The 24,175-nt window shown below is 42.8% G+C and overlaps 1 protein-coding gene across 2 annotated transcripts in view; it reads right to left on the bottom strand.

Annotated features, from left to right (window-relative positions):
* SUFU (SUFU negative regulator of hedgehog signaling) overlaps nucleotides 1-24,175 on the bottom strand; it is a 101,150-nt gene that overhangs the window by 44,769 nt on the left and 32,206 nt on the right. For both annotated transcript variants that reach the window (XM_058543883.1, XM_058543884.1), the window contains exon 3: nucleotides 22,924-23,060. In XM_058543883.1, the coding sequence (XP_058399866.1) occupies nucleotides 22,924-23,060 (137 nt within the window). The remainder of the gene's footprint in view (nucleotides 1-22,923; nucleotides 23,061-24,175) is intronic.

Below are 24,175 nucleotides of genomic sequence, written 5' to 3'. Positions count from 1 at the left end.
ACTCTGACTATCTGTAGAGTCTGAATTTTCCACCTCCAAAATGTATTTATGTATTATTGGTATGCTTAAAAAAATAAAATTACAAAGAAAGGGCCGGCCCCGTGGCTTAGCGCTTAAGTGTGCACGCTCCGCTACTGGCGGCCCGGGTTTGGATCCTGGGCGCGCACTGACGCACGCTTCTCCGGCCATGCTGAGGCTGCGTCCCACATACAGCAACTAGAAGGATGTGCAACTATGACATACAACTATCTACTGAGGCTTTGGGGGAAAAAAGGAGGAGGATTGGCAATAGATGTTAGCTCAGAGCCAGTCTTCCTCAGCAAAACGAGGAGGATTAGCATGGATGTTAGCTCAGGGCTGATCTTCCTCACACAAAAAAATAAAATTACAAAGAAGAACTCCTCCTTGATACCTCTGACATGCAGCAGGAACTCCTCTAGCAGCTCCAGCAGCCGACATACTGGCTACCACGCCACTCACTCTGAGTGCAGTCGTACAGATCTGGATGTGCCTGGAATCTACCGCACCATCCTTAGCTCATATCTAAAGTCACCAGTGGCGCTTTCACCAGCTAAGCTTTTAGGTTCTTAAACAAACGCCCCAGCTTCTCCTAAATTAACCAAATGAACGATGCTGGTCCTCTTGCTACAGACTTCAAACTTTTCCCATTTCTTTATTTTTCTTCTTCTCTTAGTGGTTATGGTCAGTTCCCTAAAAACAATCCCCTTTCTCTCCCTTGCAATTTTTGTTCTTAGTCCTATTTCTGTATGCTGTACGTTGTTACTTATTAGTACTTTCAGCATTCTTACTGCTTTGCAGCTCAGGGTTAACACTGCCCTTAAAACATCTAAAATCTAAGATCAAAATGGTAAACATCTATAGACCAACAGTCGGATAGCCTGGTGAAGAGGACTGCACACACCTGCTAGCCCCATTTGTTAGAGGTGGACAGAGCTGATGCCCTTCTGCTCTCAAGCAAAGCTGCATTTCTATCTATAAGCATTCCTGAGTCAAAGAACTTTAGCACTGCTCTCATTTTGCCTAAATTCCAAAGTGAGAGGGCATTTTGCCCCTGTGCAGAAGTCTGGAAATCTGGAGGGATACACTACTCTAGGATAAACTTGCTTGTTTTGCTGTTGCTTTGTGTTTGCTTTGGGAGTGGAGAGAGTTGTGTTCTTGACATTTAAAAGCTAGGGAGGTGCAGACTAAATACGCACCTCTGTTTTTCCTTCAGGAGAGAGGATAACGAGGACAGAATGTGGCTCTGGCACATTTCAGGAGAAGACCATGGTTCTGCCCTGTCCGTATGTACATAAAGCACTCAGTTTCCAATTAATATGAAGAGAGAAACCTTCTGGAGCCAGGTAAGAAGTTAAGTAGATCAAAAAAGAAATTCTTCTCTCAAGTGCTGTCCTGATCACAGAAAACAAGTCTACCCTCATCCAGACTACGAGTTCAAATGTAATCCACAGTGGAACCGTTCAAGGGCAGGCCTGGTGGAGCTCAGGGTTTCTACCCCAACACTCTCAGGGAGGAGTCACCAATTTAGTCTGGCAGCAGAGAAAACTGGATGAATTAATCAAACCAAACCAACAAACTTCAATCCTTCTTCCCAGCCACCAACCATACTGAAACAGTCTGAGGAGAAAGGAAAGCACCTCGTGGAGGTGACCTGAGAACAGGAGAACATGGTTTCTAAGGAATTCTTTGTCACTTAATCCACTAGGGCTTGGCCAGCTCACCATACAGCTTTGTACTTCAAACCTCTCCAAAGCACGTTGGAAAAAAATTTTTTCACTCCTGGTCTGAAACTTAGGTATTAGAAACAAGCAAATAAACAAATAACTTGTTAAGGTGAATTTTCAACCAAAGTAGAGAAAATAATACAATGAACTCCCATATACCCAGCACTTGGCTTCAATAATTATCAACTCATGGACAATCCTGAATCATCTATACCACGCCCACCAACTTCCCACCCTATGCCCACAGGATTATTTTGAAGCAAATCTCAGACATCGTATCATTTCAGCCATAAATATTTTAGTATGAATCTCTAAATGATAAGGACTTTTAAAAAACATAACCACCATTACAAGCAGCATACCTAAAAAATTTGACACTAGTTTCTGAATATTATCCAATATCAAAGTTATTGTTCAAATTGACTTTCCATAAATGTCTTTTACTGTTGGTTTGTTCAAATTACTACCCAAACAAGGATCACAGTGTATTGGCTGGTTTATTTTTTAAGCCTTTTTACTCTACAAGTTTTTCCCTTTTCCTCTTTTTTTTTTTTCTTGTTGAAGGAATGAGGTTGTTTGTCCAGTGGAATTTCTCACAGCCTGAATTTTGCTGACTGCATCCCCATGGTGTCATTTAGCATGTTCCTCTGTCCCTTGGTATTTCCCGTAAATACCAAAGGTTTTCAAACTAGAGGTTGTGATGTTAGCAGCCAGTGATGACAACTGCCTAGATCCAGTATTTCGTTAAGAGGTTCCAAAACCGATTCTATCATTCTTTACAATTTTTTAGCTGGAAATCTTCTCTAAAGTTACCCTGAGGTAATTTATATAGGAAAGGCAGATTAAATGTGTGGTCCTTTTCCTTTATTCACCAGTTTCAGAATAATAAATTGTTATATCTTCTAAAGATGATCAGTGAGGTTTTTTTGTTGTTTGCCTCTTTAAGTATTATTATGAACATAGATTTTAATATATATGATGTGTTTCAATCCACTGCAGTTGTGATTGTATTTACTTACATTGTCCCATCTTTGGCTGGTGGAAGTCTCTACAATAGACTCCTGGGTCTGTTGATATGACCCTAGTAATCTTTGGTGGCTTCCTTGTTTTCTGGTATAAAAAGATGGTGTAGGCTCATCTTGTATATTTTCTGTCCCAGATCTGGAATCAGCCATTTCTCCAAAAAGACCTGGTTTCTCTTAATGAGAAATGGTAAATAGCAACCATGATCTGGACCCAGAATTGCCTACTGCTACTGGATTGATTATTGTTTCAAGACTTTTTTGGTGAACAGAGATTAAATACTTTTTTTTTAAAAAAGAGAAAACACATCTTGAATTCATCCTGATGTTTCCAATTAAAATTTAAGAATACAGCATTTTGGGCCGGCCAAGTGGCTTAGCGGTTAAGTGCGCGTGCTCCGCTGCTGGCGGCCCGGTTCGGATCCCGGCGCGCACCGACGCACCACTTCTCCCGCCGTGCTGAGGCCGCATCCCACATACAGCAACTAGAAGGATGTGCACCTATGACATACAACTATCTACTGGGGCTTTGGGGAAAAAAAAGGAGGAGGATTGGCAATAGATATTAGCTCAGAGCTGGTCTTCCTCAGCAAAAAGAGGAGGATTAGCATGGATGTTAGCTCAGGGCTGATCTTCCTCACATAAAAAAAAAAAAAAAAGCATTAAAAAAAAAAGAATACAGCATTTTTATTTATTTGATTTTTATATTTGTACTTTTTTCTCTTATGCTGAAAAATCTTGGTTTCTAACATAATTTCTTATTTGCTCTATCCTATTATATACATATACTAGTTTCAGAATAATAATATGAATATTATTATTAACAATATGATTACTGAAAACAGGCTTTTTTTGGTCTTTGTGATATGTCTATTAGGGATATACAGTTAAATAAATTACTGTGTTTTAAAATCTATGTGTATTATTATGACATCACATTCATATGCTGTGAATTTCATTTGTTTCATTTTGCTTTCAATATTTAGGAAATGTGGCAGGCCAACTTTAAGGTGGCCCTCCTTATCCCCACCCCCCCGGTGTTCACACCTTGTGTAATTCTCTCCCCTTGAGTGTGGGCGAGCCTTATAATTTGCTTCTTGCCAATAGAATATGACAAAAGTAAAGAGATTTTACAGATGTAATTAAGATCCCAAATCAGTTGATTTTTAATTTTTTTTATTTTTAATTTTTAGTTGTAGTAAAATACACATAACATGAAATTTACCATCTTAACCATCTTTAAGTGCACAGTTCAATAGTGTTAAGTACATCCACATTGTTGTGCGGCCAATCTTCAGAATTCTTTTCTTGCAAAACTGAAACTCTGTACCCATTAAACAATTCCTCATTCCTGCCGCCACCCCCACCCCAGCCCCTGGCAACCACCTCTCTACTTTTTGTCTCTATGAATTCGACTACTCCAGGTACCACATATAAGTGGAATATTCCAATATTTGTCTTTTTGTGACTGGCTTATTTCATTTACCATGATGTCCTCAAGGTTCATCCATATTGTAGCATCTGTCAAAATTTCCTTCCTTTTTAAGGCTGAATAATTTTCCATATGTGTATACTATATTTTGTCTATCCATTCATCTGTTGATGGACACTTGGGTTGCTTCCACCTTTTGGCTATTGTGAATAACGCTGCTATAAGCATGGGTATACAAATATCTCTTTGAGACCCTGCTTTCAATTCTTTCGGATATATACCCAGAAGTAGAATTGTTAGATCATATGGTAATTCTATGTTTAACTTTTTGAGGAACTGCTGTACTGTTTTCCATAGCAGCTGCACTATTTTACATTCCCATCAGCAATGCACAAGGGTTCCAATTTCTCTACATCCTTGCCAGCACTTACCATTTTTTTTTTTTGGTGAGGAAGATTAGCCCTGAGTTAACATCCGTTGCCAAGCCTCTTCTTTCTGCTGAGGAAGATTGGCCCTGGGCTAACATCTGTGCCCGTCTTCCTCTACTTTATACGTGGGACGCCGCCCCAGCATGGCTTGATAAGCAGTACGTAGGTCTGCACCTGGGATCCGAACCCGTGAACCTCAGGCCGCAGAAGCAGAGCACGTGAACTTAACCACTACACCACCGGGCTCGCCCCATGTTTTTTTTTTATAGTAGCCATCCTAATGGGTGTGAGGCCAAATCAAATGATTTTGAGATAATTAAAAGGGAGATTATCTTTGGGGGACTTGACTGAATCAGGTGAAAATCCTTTAAAAAAGGACTGTACACACACACATACACACACACGTCAGAGACTCTTTCTCCATTGTTGATTTTGAAGAAGCAAACTGCCTTGAATCCTACAGCTGCAAGGAAAGGAATTCTGCCAACAACCTGAGGGAACTTGGAAGCAGATCCCTCCCCAGTAGAGCCTCCGAATAAGAACACAGCCCAGCAAACACTTTGATTTCAGCCTTGTGAGACCCTGAGCAGAGGACCAAGCAAAGCTGTGCCCAGACTACCGACCCAAAGAAACTGTGAGGTAATACTAAATATGTGTTGTTTTTAAGCCACTAATTTTGTGATAATTTGTTTTATAGCACAGGAAAAATGTTCATGTTCATTTTGACTTAATTTTGTCTTATAATTATATAAAATTTTACATGGTCCCAAAGTCATAAATCTAAAAAACAAAGTATATTCAGAGAAATCTGGTTTCCTGTCCTCCCCATTCTGTTCCCTCCTTCTCCCATAGATCACCATTTAAAAAAATATTATGGTTTATCCTTCCATTTAAAAATATAAAGAAAAACATGTTTTCTTATGTAAATGATAACTCACCACACATACTTTTCTCCACATTGCTTTTTATTTCTTCCTTAAGATTACAATGGCTATAGTTTTATTCTAGTCATGGCACCGCCTTGTATTTGATTCTATATCACTGAATATTCAACAACTTTTAAGGCTGTATGAAAAAGAAAATGTTTTGCATTGATTCATTTGCTTGCCATTTTAAACAACAATTCTGAGGACACTGCACAGACCTTCTTGATGAGGCAGTTTTCCAGTTATCCTCACCAACATTATCATTATTACCATCAAGTCCTTTATGGCACAGATAGAATGATGAGTATTCATATTCCCAAACATACTGCCTAATGTATACTGAAATATCTGAAATACAATAGTTGGGTGTATACATTTTAAGAGACATCTCATTAACCAAGACTGTAGTCTATTTATAATATGACCAAGATCAGAGATCTATAAACCGTGCTGTATGAATTACAAGAAAGACTGTAAGTTCCCTGTGATAAACTGATTGCATTAGTAGCCCCAGTTAACATCCTCTCTGAATTCATGCATTTTACCCATATCTTTGTAGTCTCCTCCTTCTCTGACCCTAGGCTTGGCCAAGGGACTTACTTTGGCCAATGGGACAGTAGCAAACACAGGCAGAGGCTTGACAAAGCGGGCATACATTTCCACTTCTTCCCATGCACCCATCGCTGCTGTGAGAAGATGCCTGTGCTGGTCGTTACAAACAGTGCTTCAATTAACGGCCATTTGTGAATGTCTTTTCATATTTTTGCTCATATCTCTCAGATTCCTAGAAGTGGGGTTGCTGTGTCAAAGGGTAAACAGATATTCATTTTTCTAGATACTGATATGTTCTCTTCTACAGAGCACCATTTTGCATCCCTCCCAGAATGGATGAAAGTGCCTGTTCCTCAGAGCTTGACAACAGGGTATGCTATCAAACTTGGATTTCTGCCAATCTGACAAGTGAGAAGTTGTATCTCAGGGCAGTTTAACTTGCGTTTCTCTTATTATGAGTGAGACAAACATCTTTCTTTTCATGTGTTTATGGGCCATTTGCTTGAAACATCAACTTTTAACCCAGAGAGCTTTTTAGTTGACCTCATCTCCAACAACCCAAAAAAAAGCTAAATTAATAAACCTCTGACTTCTCTTAGCTCTGTCACTGGCCACCATAGTGTAATGCGAGAGCAGCACTTACCAGTGATTAGTTTTCTTCTACCAGATCATGGGGGCAAACAGTCACCCCAAATGTATTATGTTTACCCTCAAGTCCAAGGCAAAAACAGATCCTCAAGTGAAGAGTCTCCATGCAATGGCACTTCTCTTTGCTTTATTCTCAGATTTTTCTTTATTGTGTAACTTTAAATGAGTCACTTAACTTTTCTGTAATCTTTCTTTATGTATCAAAACATGATGATACTGTCTACCTTGCAGGGTAGTTTTTAGAATCAAATATTGCCTTGTGTGATGAAAGTACCCTACAAATTAAGCAACTGTTATGTATTTGAAAGATTCTACCACTGGAAAACATGGCTACCATTTACAAGAAAAAGACTGAAGGCAGAAGGGCGCAGTGGGAAGTGAGACATAGAGTCCATCCACTGGGGCAAAGTAGACAACTTCCTCAGGGAGCCAGGATTCTCGTTTTTGGCTCAGGAAACTAACCCCCCTCCTTCCTTAGTCTACATCAAGAAACACAGCTACAGTATTTATGAGTGTTCTCAGAGATCACCCAGCTGGGTCAGACCCAGAGGAGCCTGGAACAGAAAGCACCAGGAAGGGGAAGGAGGCAGGCTGTTTGCAGGAAGCCACATTGGAGCTCAGGAGAAGTGTGGCTGGATTAGAAGAAAAACAAGCATGTACCAAGTTGCCTCTGGGTTCAGTGGTCTGAGCTCCCAGATCACCAACCCCACCCCCAGCACTTAATGCCCACCTACAAAGGCCTGGGCCAGCAGATGCTCAGACTTCACTAGGACCACTTCAGAGATGGCGAGTTTACTGCCTCCCAAGGCCTGTCCATGTGAGGAAATGCTTTCACATCCCAAAGAACAGTTAACAGCTTTCTAGTTATCTCCTCTGGGTAACACAGAAAAAGTCAAATCCCTCTTCCATACGGCAAGACCTCAAAAATTTTTAAAACACCTGTTGTGGGTCATAGTTCACCACTCCCCACACCTCATCCCAAAGTCTTTACTTCTTCAGACCAAAACGTTTCAGTTTCCTCACTTTTAAAGCCATTCCTCACAGACCACAGTTTAGAAAGCTTTATGCCAGTCTGAAAGCCACTCTTCTCTGGGTATGCTCTGAGTTGTCAATTTCCCTGGTAGAATGTGGCACCCAAGAGGGGCTGTTGGGTTGGAGATGGAACATGAAGCAGGCACTTAACTTCTGAATGTATGTGTAAAGACCAGACCCCTACTGTCTGCGTGTCTGCCCATGTGCTTCCAAGGCTCCCTACCACCCAGATACAGGAAGGGGGTTGGGGATAACCAGTTTTGGGTGATCTGGTTATAGGAAGAAGCAGCAATAAATTGTGAGTGATAACATTTTCGTGTTTAGGCCAGACTCCTTGCCAGGATGTTTACTCCTGCTTGGAGGAACGGAGGAGGGACTGAATGGTGAGGGTGAGCTTGGAAAGTGCATTTAGCTGGAGCTTCTGAGAGCCATGGAGCCTGCTCAGCCTATGGGCCTCCAAGTCTCAAAGAATTCCTTGACGTTGGAATGAAGCCAGCCTTGAAGTTATCAAAAGCTGGAAGATTCCTGTGACTCATTTTGTCGACTTGAAAGGCTACACAGTGCTTCCTTGGCGCCTGGGCTGCCAATTGGCCATGACTGCAGGTGAGGGCACAGTGGCAGTCATGGCTAGGGGCCACCCAGCCTCATGGAATCACTTTCAGGGAGGACAGCTGGGCATAAGTAACAAACTGCAAAATGTGCAGACCTTGTGACCCAGCAACCCCACTTTAAAATTTTCCTCTGAGATAATTGAACATGGTTGCCAAAATGTACATACATGGATGGTCCTTCGAGTGTTGTTTAAAATGAGGAAAACTGGAAACTATCTGAAAGTTCATCAAGAAGGGTCTGTTTATACTGGAGGGGTCTGTTATCTTACTATCTGTGATATAAGAAATATATATTTTGGTCTTTGTCTCTGGCTCCTGGCCAGAGCTCCAAAAACCTCTGTAATTTCCTAAGCAATAAAAGTGCTGGAAGCATCTTTTGTTCTTGGTCTTTGACCTCGGTTCCTGACATAGAGCTCCTAAATCCTTTGGAATTTCCTGGACGCTGGGGGCATCTTTTGTTCTGAGGCAACTCTTAGCAGGATCCTAGACAGCTTCAGGATGGGTGCTGGACACCAGAAAGACCAAGCCATGATTAGAAGCTTGGAACATTCAGCCTCACTCCTCATCTTCCAGGGAGAGGAGAGGGGCTGGAGATGCAGGTAATAATCACGCCTATGTGATAAAGCCTTTGTAAGGATCCCTAAAGTATGGGGTTCAGAGAGCTTCCGGGTTGGTGAATATGTGGAGTGCTGGGAGGATGGCACACCTAGAGAAGGCATGGAAGTTCCGCACCCCTTCCCACATACCTTGCCCTACACATCTCTTCCATCTGGTTGTTCCTGAGTTGTATCCTTTTATAACAAACCAGTAATCTAGTAAGGAAACTGTTTTCCCTAGTTCTGTGAGCTGTTCTAGCAAATTATCAAACCCAAGGAGGGAGTCATGGGAACCCTGATTTATAGCTGGTCGGTCAGAAGTGCAGGTGACAACCTGGGACTTGTGACTGGCACGTCTGAAGTGGGGGCAGTCTTGTGGGACTGAGCCCTTACTTGTGGGATCTGACGCTAACTCCAGGTAAACAGTATCAGAATTGAATTGAATTGGACACCCAGTTGGTATCCGCAGAGAACTGGAGCATTGCTTGGTGTGGAAAAACTCACACACTGGTCACATAAGTGAGTAGAGCAGCAGAGAAAAACAGCGCATTTTCCTTTTGCAATCATACAATGCAACATCGTACAACCATTACAGACATTGCTATTGATCTCTATTTACTTAGCTAGAAAGACTTCCAGGACATGATGCTGGGTGAAGAAAGCATATACGTACAATATTAAGTTAGTAAACTTGTCTAGTTATTTTATGCGTAGAGACATGTCTAGAAAGATGGCAACCAAATGTTAAGAGTGGCTGTCTCAGGGGCTGGGATTTAGATAATGCTTATTTTTCATTTTCAATTATATATTTATTTAAAGTACAAAGTAATACAGGATTATCATAAGAAATTCAAACAGACAAGTGTATAAAATAAAATATGAAACTTTTTTCCCGTCAGTCCCATTTCTCAGATATAACCACTGTTAATGTTTGACATGCATTCTTCAAGATTTTCTTAAAAGCATATATAACCAAATTCATGTTTTTTAAAGTAAAAATACAACCCCACTCTACCCATTGTTCTGTGACTTACTTTTTTCACATTTTCAACATTGCATGGATTTTTTTTAAACATCATTTTTTTAACTGGAAAAACAATAAGGTTATTTTTATTTGGGAAATAAAAGTGTATCCAGTCAGGACAGAACACAATGTATGTGTAACCTGAGAGGCCCAGTGAAGAGAGGCACAGGACGAAGGCTTCCTGTCTTCAGGTCACCAGACTGGCCAATATGGGTGGGGACCCAGAGAAGCCCAGCTGGCCCAAGAAGTTGATAAGTGTCCTCTTCTCCCTAAATCTTCAAACCCAAAGAGGGACTGCCAGAGCAAGGCCCAGGGCTCAGGAAGGCCCGGCCACTGGGCTGCAGCCTGTCCCAGAGATGCCTCCCCGCCCCAGTGCAATGCCCCAGGCTGCAGCTTCCACTGGACCAAGCAGCACAAGGCAAAGGAAGACCACCCCACTGCTGTTTTAGATGCCCCCTGCCACATGCCAGCAAAACAACCCATCGCCTAGGCTTGCTGCAATCTCTCCTGAAAAGCACTCCAGTTCTTTTCTTTTCCTCCCCTGGTTCTAGTTTCAATTGTCATATTCTTGGAGAAGGGGCACTGTGAGGGATCAGAAATGCTGCTGGAACCTCATCAGAACTCTGCAGGGAGGGGCAGGCTGGCCTCCCGGCCCCTGAGTTCTGTAGAGAAACCAAACAACCAGCCCATCACCGTGCCTGCCCTGCAAGGCAAGAAGACAGGCTTGCCTGCGGAGACCCATTGCCAGGGGAGCTGCAGCAGAGCTCTGTCTGGCTTAGGGGAGCCACTTACTTCCCACTGAGAGAGCAATGAAGAAAGTGAGCAAGAAAGTAGAACCCCTTGCACTGGCAGATCACTGCATGGTATTCAAAGGTGCTCCAGTAACCGCACCAGAGAGCACACCCTGAGGTGGTATTGGTCTGAGGCTGCTTCTCAGGGCTCACTGTCCTGTCCTCTGGGAAGTTCTTTGAAAAATTCAGTCATGGTTATCCTTTTGGTTTTTCTTTTCTGATAATAAAACCCATACTTTATGCAGAAAATTCTAAAATGGCAGGAAGGTACCAAAAGGAAAATGTCAATGACTCATAACCCTAAGATGGCCTCTGAGTACCTTCTTGAATCTCTTCTAGCCATCTATGTGGATGTGTACATACTGTTAACAGAATTAGGACCCAACTCTATAGGATATTGTAATATGCTTATTTTTTTTCTTTTAAGCCTGTTTCCGTTTTTTCTGCAACATGTTTCTTAAATGACAACATAAATAATATTAATTGTTTCCATATATTATGCCAAATACTGTACTAGGGTAATTAAATATATTATGAAGTGGATATTACTATTACCCCATTTCATAGATGAAGTAACCAAATCTTGGAGATGTTCAGTTTTAACCCCAGGTCCCACATGGCCAAACTGGCAACCTGCCTCTTGCATTCCTGCGCTGTTGTTCTCTAGCCCTCTTCACTGAACATTCTATATGAGCCATTTCAGGTTACCAAAGGGCTTTACCACCTGCAGAGGTGCTGGGTCTATTCCTAACTCTCCAGCTGCCCTGCTCTACTTGCCAGAGGCCTTTACTGCCCCCTGCAGGGAGCATCCCTGAAATGCAGGTTCTAGAGACAAAGGAGCCACATTCTGCTGAAAGAGCCAACCAATTAAGACCCCACAGGGGACCAGCAATGAGAGAACTAGTCTGAGGGTGCATTATCCCAGCTTAATGGCTGTATCCAATACCCCCTTTCTACTGAGAAACTCAAAGCATTTCATGCAGTTCTCCAAGTAAGATACAGACCCATGCAAGCTAAAGGAATTTGTCTCAAATCATGTAGCAGATCAGCAAGAGATGCATTCCCGCCCCAGCTAGGGCGATTCATTTCACAGGGCCTCTGGATATCTCGCAGAGATTTAAAGATGGTCACCTCTCCACTTGGGTCATTATTCAGAATGGAAAACACTCTCCAAGTCAGAGGTCAGCAGACTTTTTCAGTCAAAAGCCAGATACCAAATATTTTAGGCTTTGAGGGACACGAGTCTCTGTCACAACTGCTCAACTCTGTTGCTGTAGCACAAAAGAAACGATAGATAATACATGATGGGCATGGCTGTGGTCCAATAAAATTTTATTTACAAAAACAAGTGGCCATTAGGATTTGGCCCACAAGCTGTACTTTGCCAACTTCTGCTCTTAGGGTTTAAATCTTCCCCCAAAACACCCAGATTTAGATATTGGCTAGATTTTAATTTACATGCAAACCACTTAAATTTTAGGGCATAAGCTCATTTCTGAGGGGTTGACCTGTTTTTCTTCAGTGGAGTGGGAACACAATCTTTCAACTATTAATCTAAAATCTTGGGAAAGTGCAGAGAAATCAAGGATTGTTTTGCTTTATAGTTGGTCAGTATTACTAACAGATGAAAGAGAAAATATTTTACAGACCCATAGCAACCAGAAAAGAGGATAAATCAGGCTGAGGGAAAGAAAATGTCAGGAAAATAAAAAAGTGTCTGAGGAAGAAAAATGATATTAATATAACCAGGCAGCTCCATTTGGCTTCAGTTAGCTGACTGGGGCAGTGGGCAGCTTATCCAAACCAGGAAACCAGAGAACTCGACAGCTCTCATTGGTAATGATGGAGCATCTCCTTTCAGAAAACTTGACTTGAGGCAAAGATATTAAGATCACGTACACTTGGGACATGCAGAGAGAAGAAAGCCAGGTAAGCTGTTGATGAAAAGCTGAACTGCAGCCCAGCAATATCTCACACCTGGGGACATGCTCTAAGCTCCTCACTCAATCTTCCTGACTTCTTCACTCACCTGCAGAGCAGGGATGAGGAAGCATCTGGAAAGACAGCCCTGTGTTGTGCTGTTGGGCATAGGTATGCAGAGGCTGCTAACATGCCCAAGAGAGAAGAGGGGTCCCCTTCCTGGGCTGGAGAGCCTTGGAAGAGGCAGGTTGGGGGCAGATTTCTACTGAGGTTAGGTCCTGAGGATTAGAATGGCAGAGCTGAGAAGCATGAGCTCCAGGTGCTGCAGCAGCCCCAGCACCTTCTGGGGGAAGAGCCATTCTCAAAATGCAGGCGGAAAATCTCAAATACTTCAAAATTCAAGCATGTCTTAATTAAAAAAAAAAAAACAGGTTTTTCACTCCCCAAACTGGTCATTTCACCTTCCTCCTTAAAATGCTTTCATAGCTTTCCACTGCCCTTAGAGTTACATCCCGACTCTTCATCCCGACTTTGAGGGCAAGCGTGAAGCCCAGCACTTTCCCATACCTGCTAAGCCTCCAGCTGTCCCTGAGCCCTTTCCTCTCCCTCACCTCCCTCCAGCCACAGGAGCCTTCTTCCGGTTCCTCATATTTCTCAAGCTCTTTCCCTCCTCAGGGGCCTTACAGAGCCATTCCCTCTGCCAGAAAAATTCTTCTCCTCACTCTTTGCCTTTAGTCCTATCCTTGCTCGACTCTACAATCTAAAACGAGTCCACCACTTTATTCTTTTGGAGCACCCCATCTCTCCCTATCAACAATCATGGAATCAAATATTTATTCGCCTGTGTTTTCAGTGTCTTTCTCCCTGAGGGCAGGGATCCTATCTGTTTTTCCATACTGTTTACCCAGAATCTGACAGAGTCCCTGGCATGTAGCAAGTACTTAAATAAAAAACACAACCAATGAAAAAGAGCTCCTTTCCTCCAAGTCCTCTCTCTCCATTTAAATAGATCCTTAGAGGCTTGGAGGCTATAGGATGCAAACCAGCGCTGGTTAGGGTGTCCCAGGCTTGCTCCTGCCACTCACCAGCTGCAGGAAATTCTGCAAGGCCCACCACCTCTCTGAGCTCATTTCCTCATCTGAAAAGTGGCAATATCAGTATCTTCCTCATCAGGCTACCTACCGCAAAGGTTAGATAAGAGAATGTAAGTGTCTAGGATAGCCTGGTGTTCAATATCTACTGTCATCTTACTTTTAATTAAAGTCATCCCTTGGTAATCTGTGGGGGATTGGTTTCAATACCCCTGCAGATACCAAAATCTCTGGATGCTCAAGTCCCTCATATAAAATGGTGTTGTATTTGCATATAACCTATGCATATCCTCCGGTACACTTTAAATCACCCCTAGATTACTTATAATACCTAATACAATGTAGATGCTATGTAAATAGTTGTTATACTGTATTGTTTAGGGGATAATGACAAAAAAAAAAAAAACTGTGCACGTTCAGTACAGATGCAACCACTGTAGGCCTTTTGATTCGTGGTTGGTTGAATCTGGGGATGCAGACCCTGTGGATATGGAGGGCCAACTGTATAAAAAAGCATGTTAAAAAAAAAAAAAGGCCTCAAGAGGAAAAGACTGAACTGCATGGGTAATTTTAACTTTAGGAAAGGTAGGAGGAGGCAAAACTCAAGAAAACTCCACAATTCATTGAGATTCTTTATATAAAACTCGATCTGCTGTCAGTATCTGGAAAAGTCTCTGGCTTCAGGCAGCAGGCTGGGTCCCTCACCGCTTCCAACTTCAGAGACTGGAAGCATGATGGATGGGTTCTTGTGCTAAATCTAAACTGCATGAGATACTGTACAAGGGCTTGCTCTCTTTCCTAACCCCCCAATGTATGCCATTTAACATGTATTAATGATCTCTCTCAGGCCAAGTAACTTAAGAAAGGGGACCAATTTTCAGGGACTCAGAAGAGTACTCTGTTGCTATAAAAATCATTTTATATAATAACCATTCTGTTGTTTGTTGAAAACAATTACAACATTTACCGGATGATCACAACAGTATTATAATAATATAATCATTCATCTGCAATGGCTATTAACATGCAAAATGTTCATTTCCCTTAACCTAGCAATCCTACTTCTAAGAATTTATCCCACAGAAATACTTAGGCAAGAGTGCAAACCCAGACATATACAAGGTTGCTCACTGCAGGTTTGTGGGAGGGAAAAAGTGGAAATCACCCAAATGCCCAACAACAGGAGACTGATTAAATAAATAAAATACAGTATATCTAGATAATAAATAAGTGTACAGTTAGAAAGAACATACTAACATGGCAAGATGTTCAAAAGATATTAAGTAAAAAAAGCAAGTTAAAAAACAGTATGAAAAGTATGGCTCATTTCTATAAAATAATGATAATTCTATATAGATATACGCATTGAAAAGAAAATGTGGAAATAGGAACACCAACATTTTCCCAGTGGGGCAATGAATTATGAAGGATTTTCACTTTCTGTGTCATATATTTCTATTTTTCAGTTTTTATAATGAGCAAGTATTTCTTTTATAAACGTGAAACAGAAAGAAAATGTAAAAAAAAAAAAATCTCTGTTAGCGTTAGTCTGTCAATACCACTGAGTTCAATCAGCCGTGAGCTCTGATGGCTCAGGATGCTCATGCAGTGCGCCCATCTCCCTGCTTGGGCCCGAATCACAAATTGAGCTGACTCAGCACATGTCATGAGGTTGCCATTAAACAGCAGCAAGGGAAAGCACTTGAATTTCCACAGTGTCAGTTACCAGGTTGGGGGGCCATGTTTCTCCTAAAACTCAAGTGAAATTGCCTTGGAATTTGTGGTTAAGGCCTACCAACGGCAGAACTAAGAGCAGACAGCCTCTCCAGCAGAATTCTAAAGCGCAGCTCAGAAATCAAGCCCTGCTGAGTTGGGGAATGGTTTCTTTCTAATGAAACCCAGAGGGTGGGGGGCAGGGGAGCAGTCACTGGCAATCGGAGAAGAAAGAATAAGCTGATCATAAAATTAAAAGGGAATGGGGAAGTAGGAGAAACTGGCTGCAAAGTAGGAAGGAAGAAGTTGAAGTGTCTACTGGTGAAGTTATTGATGTATTTACTGCAGAACTTTCCAAATGATTCATGCTGGAGGCGGGATTTGGTTCTAAGTCTGCTGTAGCAGGTGAAATGACAGCCACCCTGTCCTCGTGACTGGAACATTCTCTTTCCACATGACACTTCTGTACTGGCCCAGCATCCTGATCAATAATGAAAGGTTCCTCTGACCCCAGGCAGGGCTGGGGCTTCTTGCGAGTACACATACTGTTTTGCCCACCTGGTGGCCATTCCCCTCCTTACTAACAGAGCCCCAATTTTTTTCCTCTGCTGTTCCTTGGCCATGACCTTCAAGAAACCAGGGCCCATCCCCAGCCCTAGGAAGTGGATATTGACTAGTAAAACAACGTGACTGTCTCACTTTCCTGACATAACTCTAGCCAATGAGATGCAAGGAGAGATCAATAAGAGCAGTCTTGTGGAGGTTTTGATTGGTCTTTAAAAGAGACACAGGACAGAAATGTCTCTTGTACTGCTTGTAGACTCTGTCAAGTGTGATTCCAGGATGCTAGGGATTATGGCAGCCATCTTTGGAACATGAGGGAACCCATTTGAAAAGACAGGCCTTCTTGTGAGGCAGGCACAGCAGGAAGTTAGAAAGAACTCAGGTCCTTAACATCATTGAACAGATGACAACCAATCCTGGAACTGCCCACCTCCAGGTGACTTACTATGTAAGACAAGAGCCCTTACTCTTAGGCCATTTCAGTCAGGGTGTTCTATTACTTGTAGTCAAAACCATCCCAACAGATACAAGACAGAACAAAAGTTACCCGCTCCATCTATGCATTCTCCAGTGGTTCGACTTCCAGACATAACTGCACACCACAATTACTGAGGTAATAGATGCCCCTACGGTCCTGTGAGAGCAACCGATTCTGCGTACCAAGACCTATACCTATTCTTTTTCTGCCAATAGGCACCCTTTGCTTTAGGGGACTTCTCTCCCACTCCATGTGGTTGGAAGTGAGGAGGGGGGAGACCTTTAAACAGAAATCCTGGTGCTCCATCTGGACCATTGCCACCAACCGGGGTGGTCACATGACCCAGGCAGAACTAATCTGAGTCCTTCCCTAGGACTGATATAGGAATGTTGGAAGAAAAAAGCCGTCTGCGTGCTGGGACTACAAATGGAGAGAACCGGAAACTCTGACTGGTGGTGTTCATCTTTCCTGGCACATGGAGAGAGTCAGTCTGCAGTACAAGACCAACACAGGAGTCAGAGCCATGAGGACACTGTTTCAACATACAGATCAAGCCATACCTGAAACCCTGGATGTCCCAGTTACCTGAGCTAATAGCCTGTTATTGTTTAAGGTAGTTTGAGTTGGGTTTCTGTCATTTTCTTTTTTTTTGTTTATTGAGGTAACATTGGTTTATGACATTATATAAATTTCAGGTGTACATCATTGTCATCTTCATATAACTAAAAGCATCTCAATTAAAATAAACACTAACCTGCCCCATCTCCAGATCTCGAATCCTTCACCTTCTCTGGATACTCTGCTTTCCCAGGCCTCTCTCATTTCTACTTCCTTCTCTCTACAGCTCAGCTCCCCACTTCTGAGCACCAACCGAAAGGTAATCATCCTCTGGCAGGTCCGGACTAAGTTACAGGACCCATCCGAGTCATTCTTCAGAGGCAGTCTCACACAGCCCCACAGCTGGACATGGGCATCACCCCCACCACCACACCCCCACTGAGTCTCGTCGTTCCCCTTTCCCTTGCCTACCACTGCCCTGATGCTACTTCCAAGCCTGGATGGTAAAGCTGTGGATGCTGTTTAGACCTGGAAAAGCAGGTCTAAGCATTCTACTTACTTGATGACACTGCTCGGCATGTTCTCACATGCAAATGGGCGGGGTGCTCCACATAAAGGCACTGAGTTTAAAGTGGACAGCACAGGTGAGGCAAGATCATCAAACAGAATTACGCTGCTAGTTACACATGTAGATATATCTATGTACACATCAGACATAAAATACGTGTGCTGTACAACAGCATATGCGTAACCCTTGTAGAGTGTAACCACTCGGGGGCAGGGCAATGCCTACACGTCACAACGGAGGTTCTCTGCAGCATCAGGAGAGTGTGTCCTGCTCTGAGAAAACCTGAAAGGCCTAAACCCAGTCTTACAAAACAGTTACAATAAGGGGCAATTATTCACACTGTAAAAAGTTTCTTCACTTTATAAAAGGATTTACCACAAGGTCCCACTAAACTGTATGGGCTCTATTGCATTTAGAATAGGACTTGATTTGTATAAGACTTTACAGGCACTATCAACCACATAAATCAAAGAACCATGTTTGAACTAAATTTGTTTTTTGGTTATACACTATGATGTAGAAAACAAGGTAATTTTATTTGTGTCACTATTATTGATTTTCTGTGTGGGAGAAAGATAATGGCACCAAATGTCATCATATCAGCTGAGGCAGGTATTTGATTCAGGAACAAGCAAGGCATTTCCTTCCTAACAGGGTTTTGCTGTTAAATGGGATCTTTATTGTCACTGCAAAAAAAGACCAAGGTACCCAACTTCTCGATCCATATAAAGTTTTTAAAGACTGAGTAATAATAATAATTGCAGGTAATACTTATATAGTACTTACTAAGTATCAGGCACTGTTCTAAGTGCTCTGTAGGTATTAAGTCATTTCATCCTCTCAATAACTTCATGCATAGTTACTATTATTATCCCTGCTTTATAGATGAGCAAATGTGTTGTGTTGTCCAAGATCAGGAGGAGGTAACTGGGAGGGCTAAGATAAGAATACAGGCAGTCTGGGCCCAGGGGCCATGCTCTTAACCATCATACTATGCTGTCCCCTTGATCTGACAGTCACGTGCAGGATGGCAAACAGTACGGGGAAAGGAGTGGAAATGCGGGCTCCTTAGCCTATTACCAACAAGTTCCGGCACATGCTTCTGAGGACCTGTACTATGCAGTGAAATAGGAAAAAAAAAAAAAAAAAAAAAGAAGGGATGATGACTAAAAGGAGGCACAAGGGAGGTTTCTGGAGAACTAGTCTGTTTCTTGATTTGGCTGCTGGTTATGTGGATGTGTTTGGTTTGTGAATTCTCATCGAGCTGTACTTTTTATATACATATTTTCATAAATAAAAAGTTAAAAGATGAAAGGATGGATTTAAGAGGATTTGGGCAATATGAATGGCTTTTGCCCTCCTTTATTTTCCAAATGTTCCAGAACGCCCAAGCAAGGCATCATGGAGCCTGGAGGCCATGTGCACAAATGTAGCCATCCATGCAGATGATTCTCAAATCTCACTGTCCAGCCTGAGCCATCAGCAGCCCAGATGTCAACTGAGCTACAGGCAACATGGCACCACGGTTAAGAGAGCGGCATTAAGAGCTACAACGCCTGGGTTCAGATGTGGCCTTTGCAGCTACTAGATGTGTGATCTTGAACATGCTACTTCACCTCTCCGTATTGTCTTGCTTTCTGCAACTGTAAAGCTGGTATAACATACTGCCTAACTCACAGAGCTTTACTGCATATTAAATCAGCACTACAATCATGCCTGGCAGAGAGAACACACTACTAAATATTAGCTCTTATCCGCACCATTTAGGCCCATAGCTATGGTTGCCTATCTTACATCAGTTACCCATTATCATTTTCCCATTATTTATTCCCTGCCATGTTCCAAAAAGAATTTCAGGTAAATTTGTTTTAGCTATTATTTAAGTAGTACAATCATATTACAGGAATTCTGGCAAACAGAAAATCAAGTATTATACTTTTAGAAGTATAGTCATCCTGCCGCTACTGTGAAATGCCTGAAGTGGTCGGCAGGCACAAACTGTAGCCATCACATTAGAGGCACCACAAAAGGGGCCACTGGTGCAGAAGGGATTATGGAGCACACGCCAGGCAATGTACACTCAGGAAACAGCCATAACTTTTTATTTTGAGAATTCTCGATCCCATAGAAAAGTTAGAAGGACAGCACGATGAATACCCATATACCCTTCACCTCGATTCACCAGTTGGTGACATTTTGCCACATTTGCTTTCTCTTCTTTCTCTCTCTCTCACAGACACTTAATTTTTTTGCTGAATCATTCAAAAATTAAGTCACAGACATCATGTCATTTTATTCATAAATTCTTCAGCTTTCATCTCCTAAGAACAAGGACATTATCCTACATAACCATAATACCATATCACACCCAAGGAATTTCAGTTTCACTATTATCTAAAATACAGTCTATATTTATATTTTTCCAATTGCCCTAAAAATGACTTTTTTTTCACTTCAGGATCCAATCAAGGATCATAAGTGCATTTAAACTGTCATGTTTCCTTTAATCTAGGACAGCCCCCGCCCCCTTCCTTTTTATATCTTTCACAGCACTGACATTTTTGAAGAGTCCAGGCAGCCGTCTTGTGAAATGTCCCACAATCTGGACTTGTCTGACTGTTTGCTCATGATTTAATTCAGGTGAAACATTTTTGGAAAAGTGCTACATAGTTGATGTTTTATACTTCACACTGCAATACCTGAGGAAGTACATAATAATAATTTGTTCCATTATTGGTGTTGCTATTTTTGATCATTTGGTTAAGGTGATGTCCACTCAAATCTTTGCATTTGTAAAGGTATTCTTTTCTCTTTGTAATAAAAGTAACCTGTGGGGGATTCTTTGAGAGTCTTCGTGAATATCTTATTCCCCAACAATCTTTTTATCCAATGGTTTTAGCATCTGTTGATAATCTGCCTGAATCAATGGGCACATTAGTGTTGCAAAACAGTCACTAGTGATGCTTACAGTATGGGTGAAATGAACCCTTGCAAATCAAATCCTATTTTTCCAGTCACTTGCATTATTATTTCAGAACTATAATATCAGAACTATTTCAGAAGTTCATCTGCTTGACTCCATCTGACAGTGACTCATAACACCTCTTTTACATTCCTCTGATCTCTATCCACCTGAGCAGGTACATTAAGTAGAAACAAGCATATAAATGCATTGGCTTAAGCAGTGGGCAAGAAGTTACCTATCTATACAAGCAAGAGGCTTCCTAGTCTTTAGAGCCTCCTTTCCTATAACAGATCAAATTCCACACTGAGAAAAGTTTATTTTCCCAAAGACAGTTCTATATTGGAGCCAGCTTCAGGCATCCCAAGAAGGGAGAGAGGGGGACACAAAGGGTTCAGGCAGTAGACTCCTGGAACAATTTTAAAAGATTGTGCAAACCACACTAGGAAAATACCAAATCACATGGGCCAGCTGCTTCAGGCAGCCTGCTTCCCCTGCCCCTGTGAATGTTACTTCTTCCTGGTCAGCAGTCTGTTAGAGCCCAAATACCATCCCAGATCAGCTGCATTAGAATCCCCTGGGAAGCTAGTTAAGAAACATGCCCTGGTCCCACCTCTGGCCAACTGAATCAGAGCCCTGCAGAGGGTATTGGGAATCAGTGTGTTGACAAGCTTCCCAGGGGATCTCATGAGCAGCTAGGTTTGGGAACCCTTGCTTAGAGAAGACCCATTGTAGCCTCCAAAAGGGGACTATCCCACAGACACATAATGGTAGATGGTAGCTAAGGAACAGTCTCATTACATGACAGCCACCCTGCCAACATCTGATTCTCAGGGGTCTCGAATGAGGGCAGAAGGGTTCAACTTAGAGGATCTATTGCATTCCCAATTTATAACCTACTCAGGGCTGAAAAAAAAGTCACTGTATTTAGAAAAGCTGCCAGATCTATGGTTCCCCAAATTGAGTCTCTACAAGAAGCATCTGGGAAGATCACCCCAAAGACTCAAAGTCAGAGATCTCCTGTGGGGCCCAGGAATATGTGTTTGCAAAGCTCTCTAGGGCCAGCCCCGTGGCTTAGCGGTTAAGTGCGCGCACTCCGCTGCTGGTGGCCCGGGTTCGGATCCCGGGCACGCACCGACGCACCGCTTCTCCGGCCATGCTGAGGCCGCGTCCCACATACAGCAACTAGAAGGATGTGCAACTATGACATACAACTATCTACTGGGGCTTTGGGGGAAAAAATAAATAAATAAAATTATAAAAAAAAAAAAAAAGCTCTCTAGGTGCTTCTGATGCAGGGGGTCCGAGGATCACACTTTGAGGGACCCACCTAGATGTCCCTTTGCCCTTGTTTATAGCAGTCAAAGAGCAAAAGAGTTGGATAAAAGTGTCTTGGCCTTCATTTGAAGGCTACTTACCACACCAAAGAAATAAAATCTGAGGTCATATGGGAAATGTTTCTGAGCAATTAATTAGCCACATAAACATTCAGATGATATGAAACCTTCCATAAAAGGTACTAAAAGTTGCTCCAACATTTCATCCCACTGGAGGACTATAGGCAGGCTGAGCCAAGAGTGACAGACCAAGGCTCCCAGCACAAAGCCCCAACTTCAGGTTCCATATTAGCAGTCTCTAGAGGGGCACCAGGAGCACAGGGCCATCCCCTGGTGGGCACTTGAATCATCTGAATCAAACAATATTTCTGACTGTTAAGGTCCTGCCTGATTCCAGCTTCCCCTTGACACTGTGAGGGAGCAAGCTCCTGGCAATCCTTTCTCTCTCTCTCTACCCCACTCTCTACTGTTAATCCAAGGCTTAGCCAAGATTAACACATGTGCTTGTGGCCCCAGAAACAGAGATGGCTTGGCCACCGGGAGCAGGGAGCAAGGACCATGCTAATTATGGGAAGTAGGGCAGACAGAGAAAGAGCTTGTCCGCTCCATGCTGAGTTGGCCTTTGGCTCATTGGGAATCAGAAGTATGGCTGGCAGACTGCAACAAGGGCTCAGGGTGTCAGAACAGTAGCAGGGACTCCCACTTGCTGCTGGAGGTCACAGTGACATATCCTTCTCTTCCATGGCCCAGGTACCTTCCCACCCAGGAAACACCAGGCAAAACAAGCCACCATCATGATACAAATGGGGTACAGTACTCTCAGGAAAGGTCACTGTGCAGACATCAAAATATACTGCGAGTTCCCAAAGCCAGTCAGGCTCATAGCAGAAGGACCACCACACCAGCCAGCTCCTGGGGCTCTTACCTGACTGGAACACGTATCTGGCCAAGCCCTGCATTAGCTCTGCTGGCCATGTTGGAGGGGCAGACTCCCCTGTTTCTCTCTTCAGACGAAATGTTAACTCAAAGCCAAAGCCACTAGGTCCGTCTGTTCCTGTAAATCTGAAAGGAATAAAAAGCAAATGTTTTTAGTTCAACTACCTTAGGAAAAACACGGTTTTGAAAGTCTAATTAAAGTTCTCCCCTATTTTTGATGGCCCAGCATCCAAACCCCTCATTAGAGGAATCTCTCAGGGTATGAGCCTTGAGGGGAGGAAGGATCTCGATAGCCTGTAGGGAACCAGAACTCCAGCCTCGCCCTCCTGCCAGCCACAGTATACATGTATGACCTTTGGCCAGCCAATCAAATTGCCCTGCTGGCACTCTGAATTATAAGTTCCACATTTTGTGGCTCTGGAACATTCTTTTCTGTGTGATTGAGGCTCCATTACTGAAAATCTTCCTTATTCATGCTCCTTATTCCTTCAAGCTACTAATAAGCACTTATTTAGTTTGCTAAGGATACACGTCCTGGTGTATGATCTGTGAGGACAAGACCGTTTCTCCACTCCCAGCTCCACTCTGCCCCACAAAGGTATAATCCTGGGGCTGAGCTGGCTGGCCCCCAAACTCGGCATTTGTGGATGGGTCCCAAGGCAGATCCCAAATACTGGGAGAGACCACGTTCTTCCTGAAACCTAGCACCCCACATGCACCCATCAATCAGTACACGCTCTTCCTGAAATCTGGCACCCAATGTGCACTTTCAGTCACTGGAACCTTGAGGAAGCACAGTTTGCCCTCCCTCCCCATCCCCAAGCGGCCCAGAACGATGAGGGTTACTGCCTCTGTGGCCATACTCATCATGGTGACGATGAGGCAGCAGAGGAATGCCTGCCTCCCTGACTGCTAGGAAACACTTAGGAGCCCTGAGTCTCCAGGGAAGTCCCTAAAATGGACTTCTGCCAGGGAGGAAAATGGTGCAGGTTAGAGAACAAGGCCTGATTTGGGAGGTGACACCTTCTCGGGTGAGGGAAGCATCCAGGGAGGAGTTCCTGAGAGCTACAGGAGGCTTATCAGCCTGGGAAGGGTTAAAAGTTAAATATGTTTATGATATCATTTTCAGTAATTATATCTTGTAAAAACATGAGCCACAATGATTATACACATGTAAACTCTTCAGCATACAAATACAAACCATAAACTAAGATGACAGCCAATACCTCCTTGCTAGCCAA

The sequence above is a fragment of the Diceros bicornis genome, chromosome 6, assembly GCF_020826845.1.
Source record: "Diceros bicornis minor isolate mBicDic1 chromosome 6, mDicBic1.mat.cur, whole genome shotgun sequence".
Lineage (NCBI taxonomy): Eukaryota > Metazoa > Chordata > Mammalia > Perissodactyla > Rhinocerotidae > Diceros > Diceros bicornis.
Note: the sequence above shows the minus strand (reverse complement) of the source record. Positions and strands in the feature narration are given on the sequence as shown.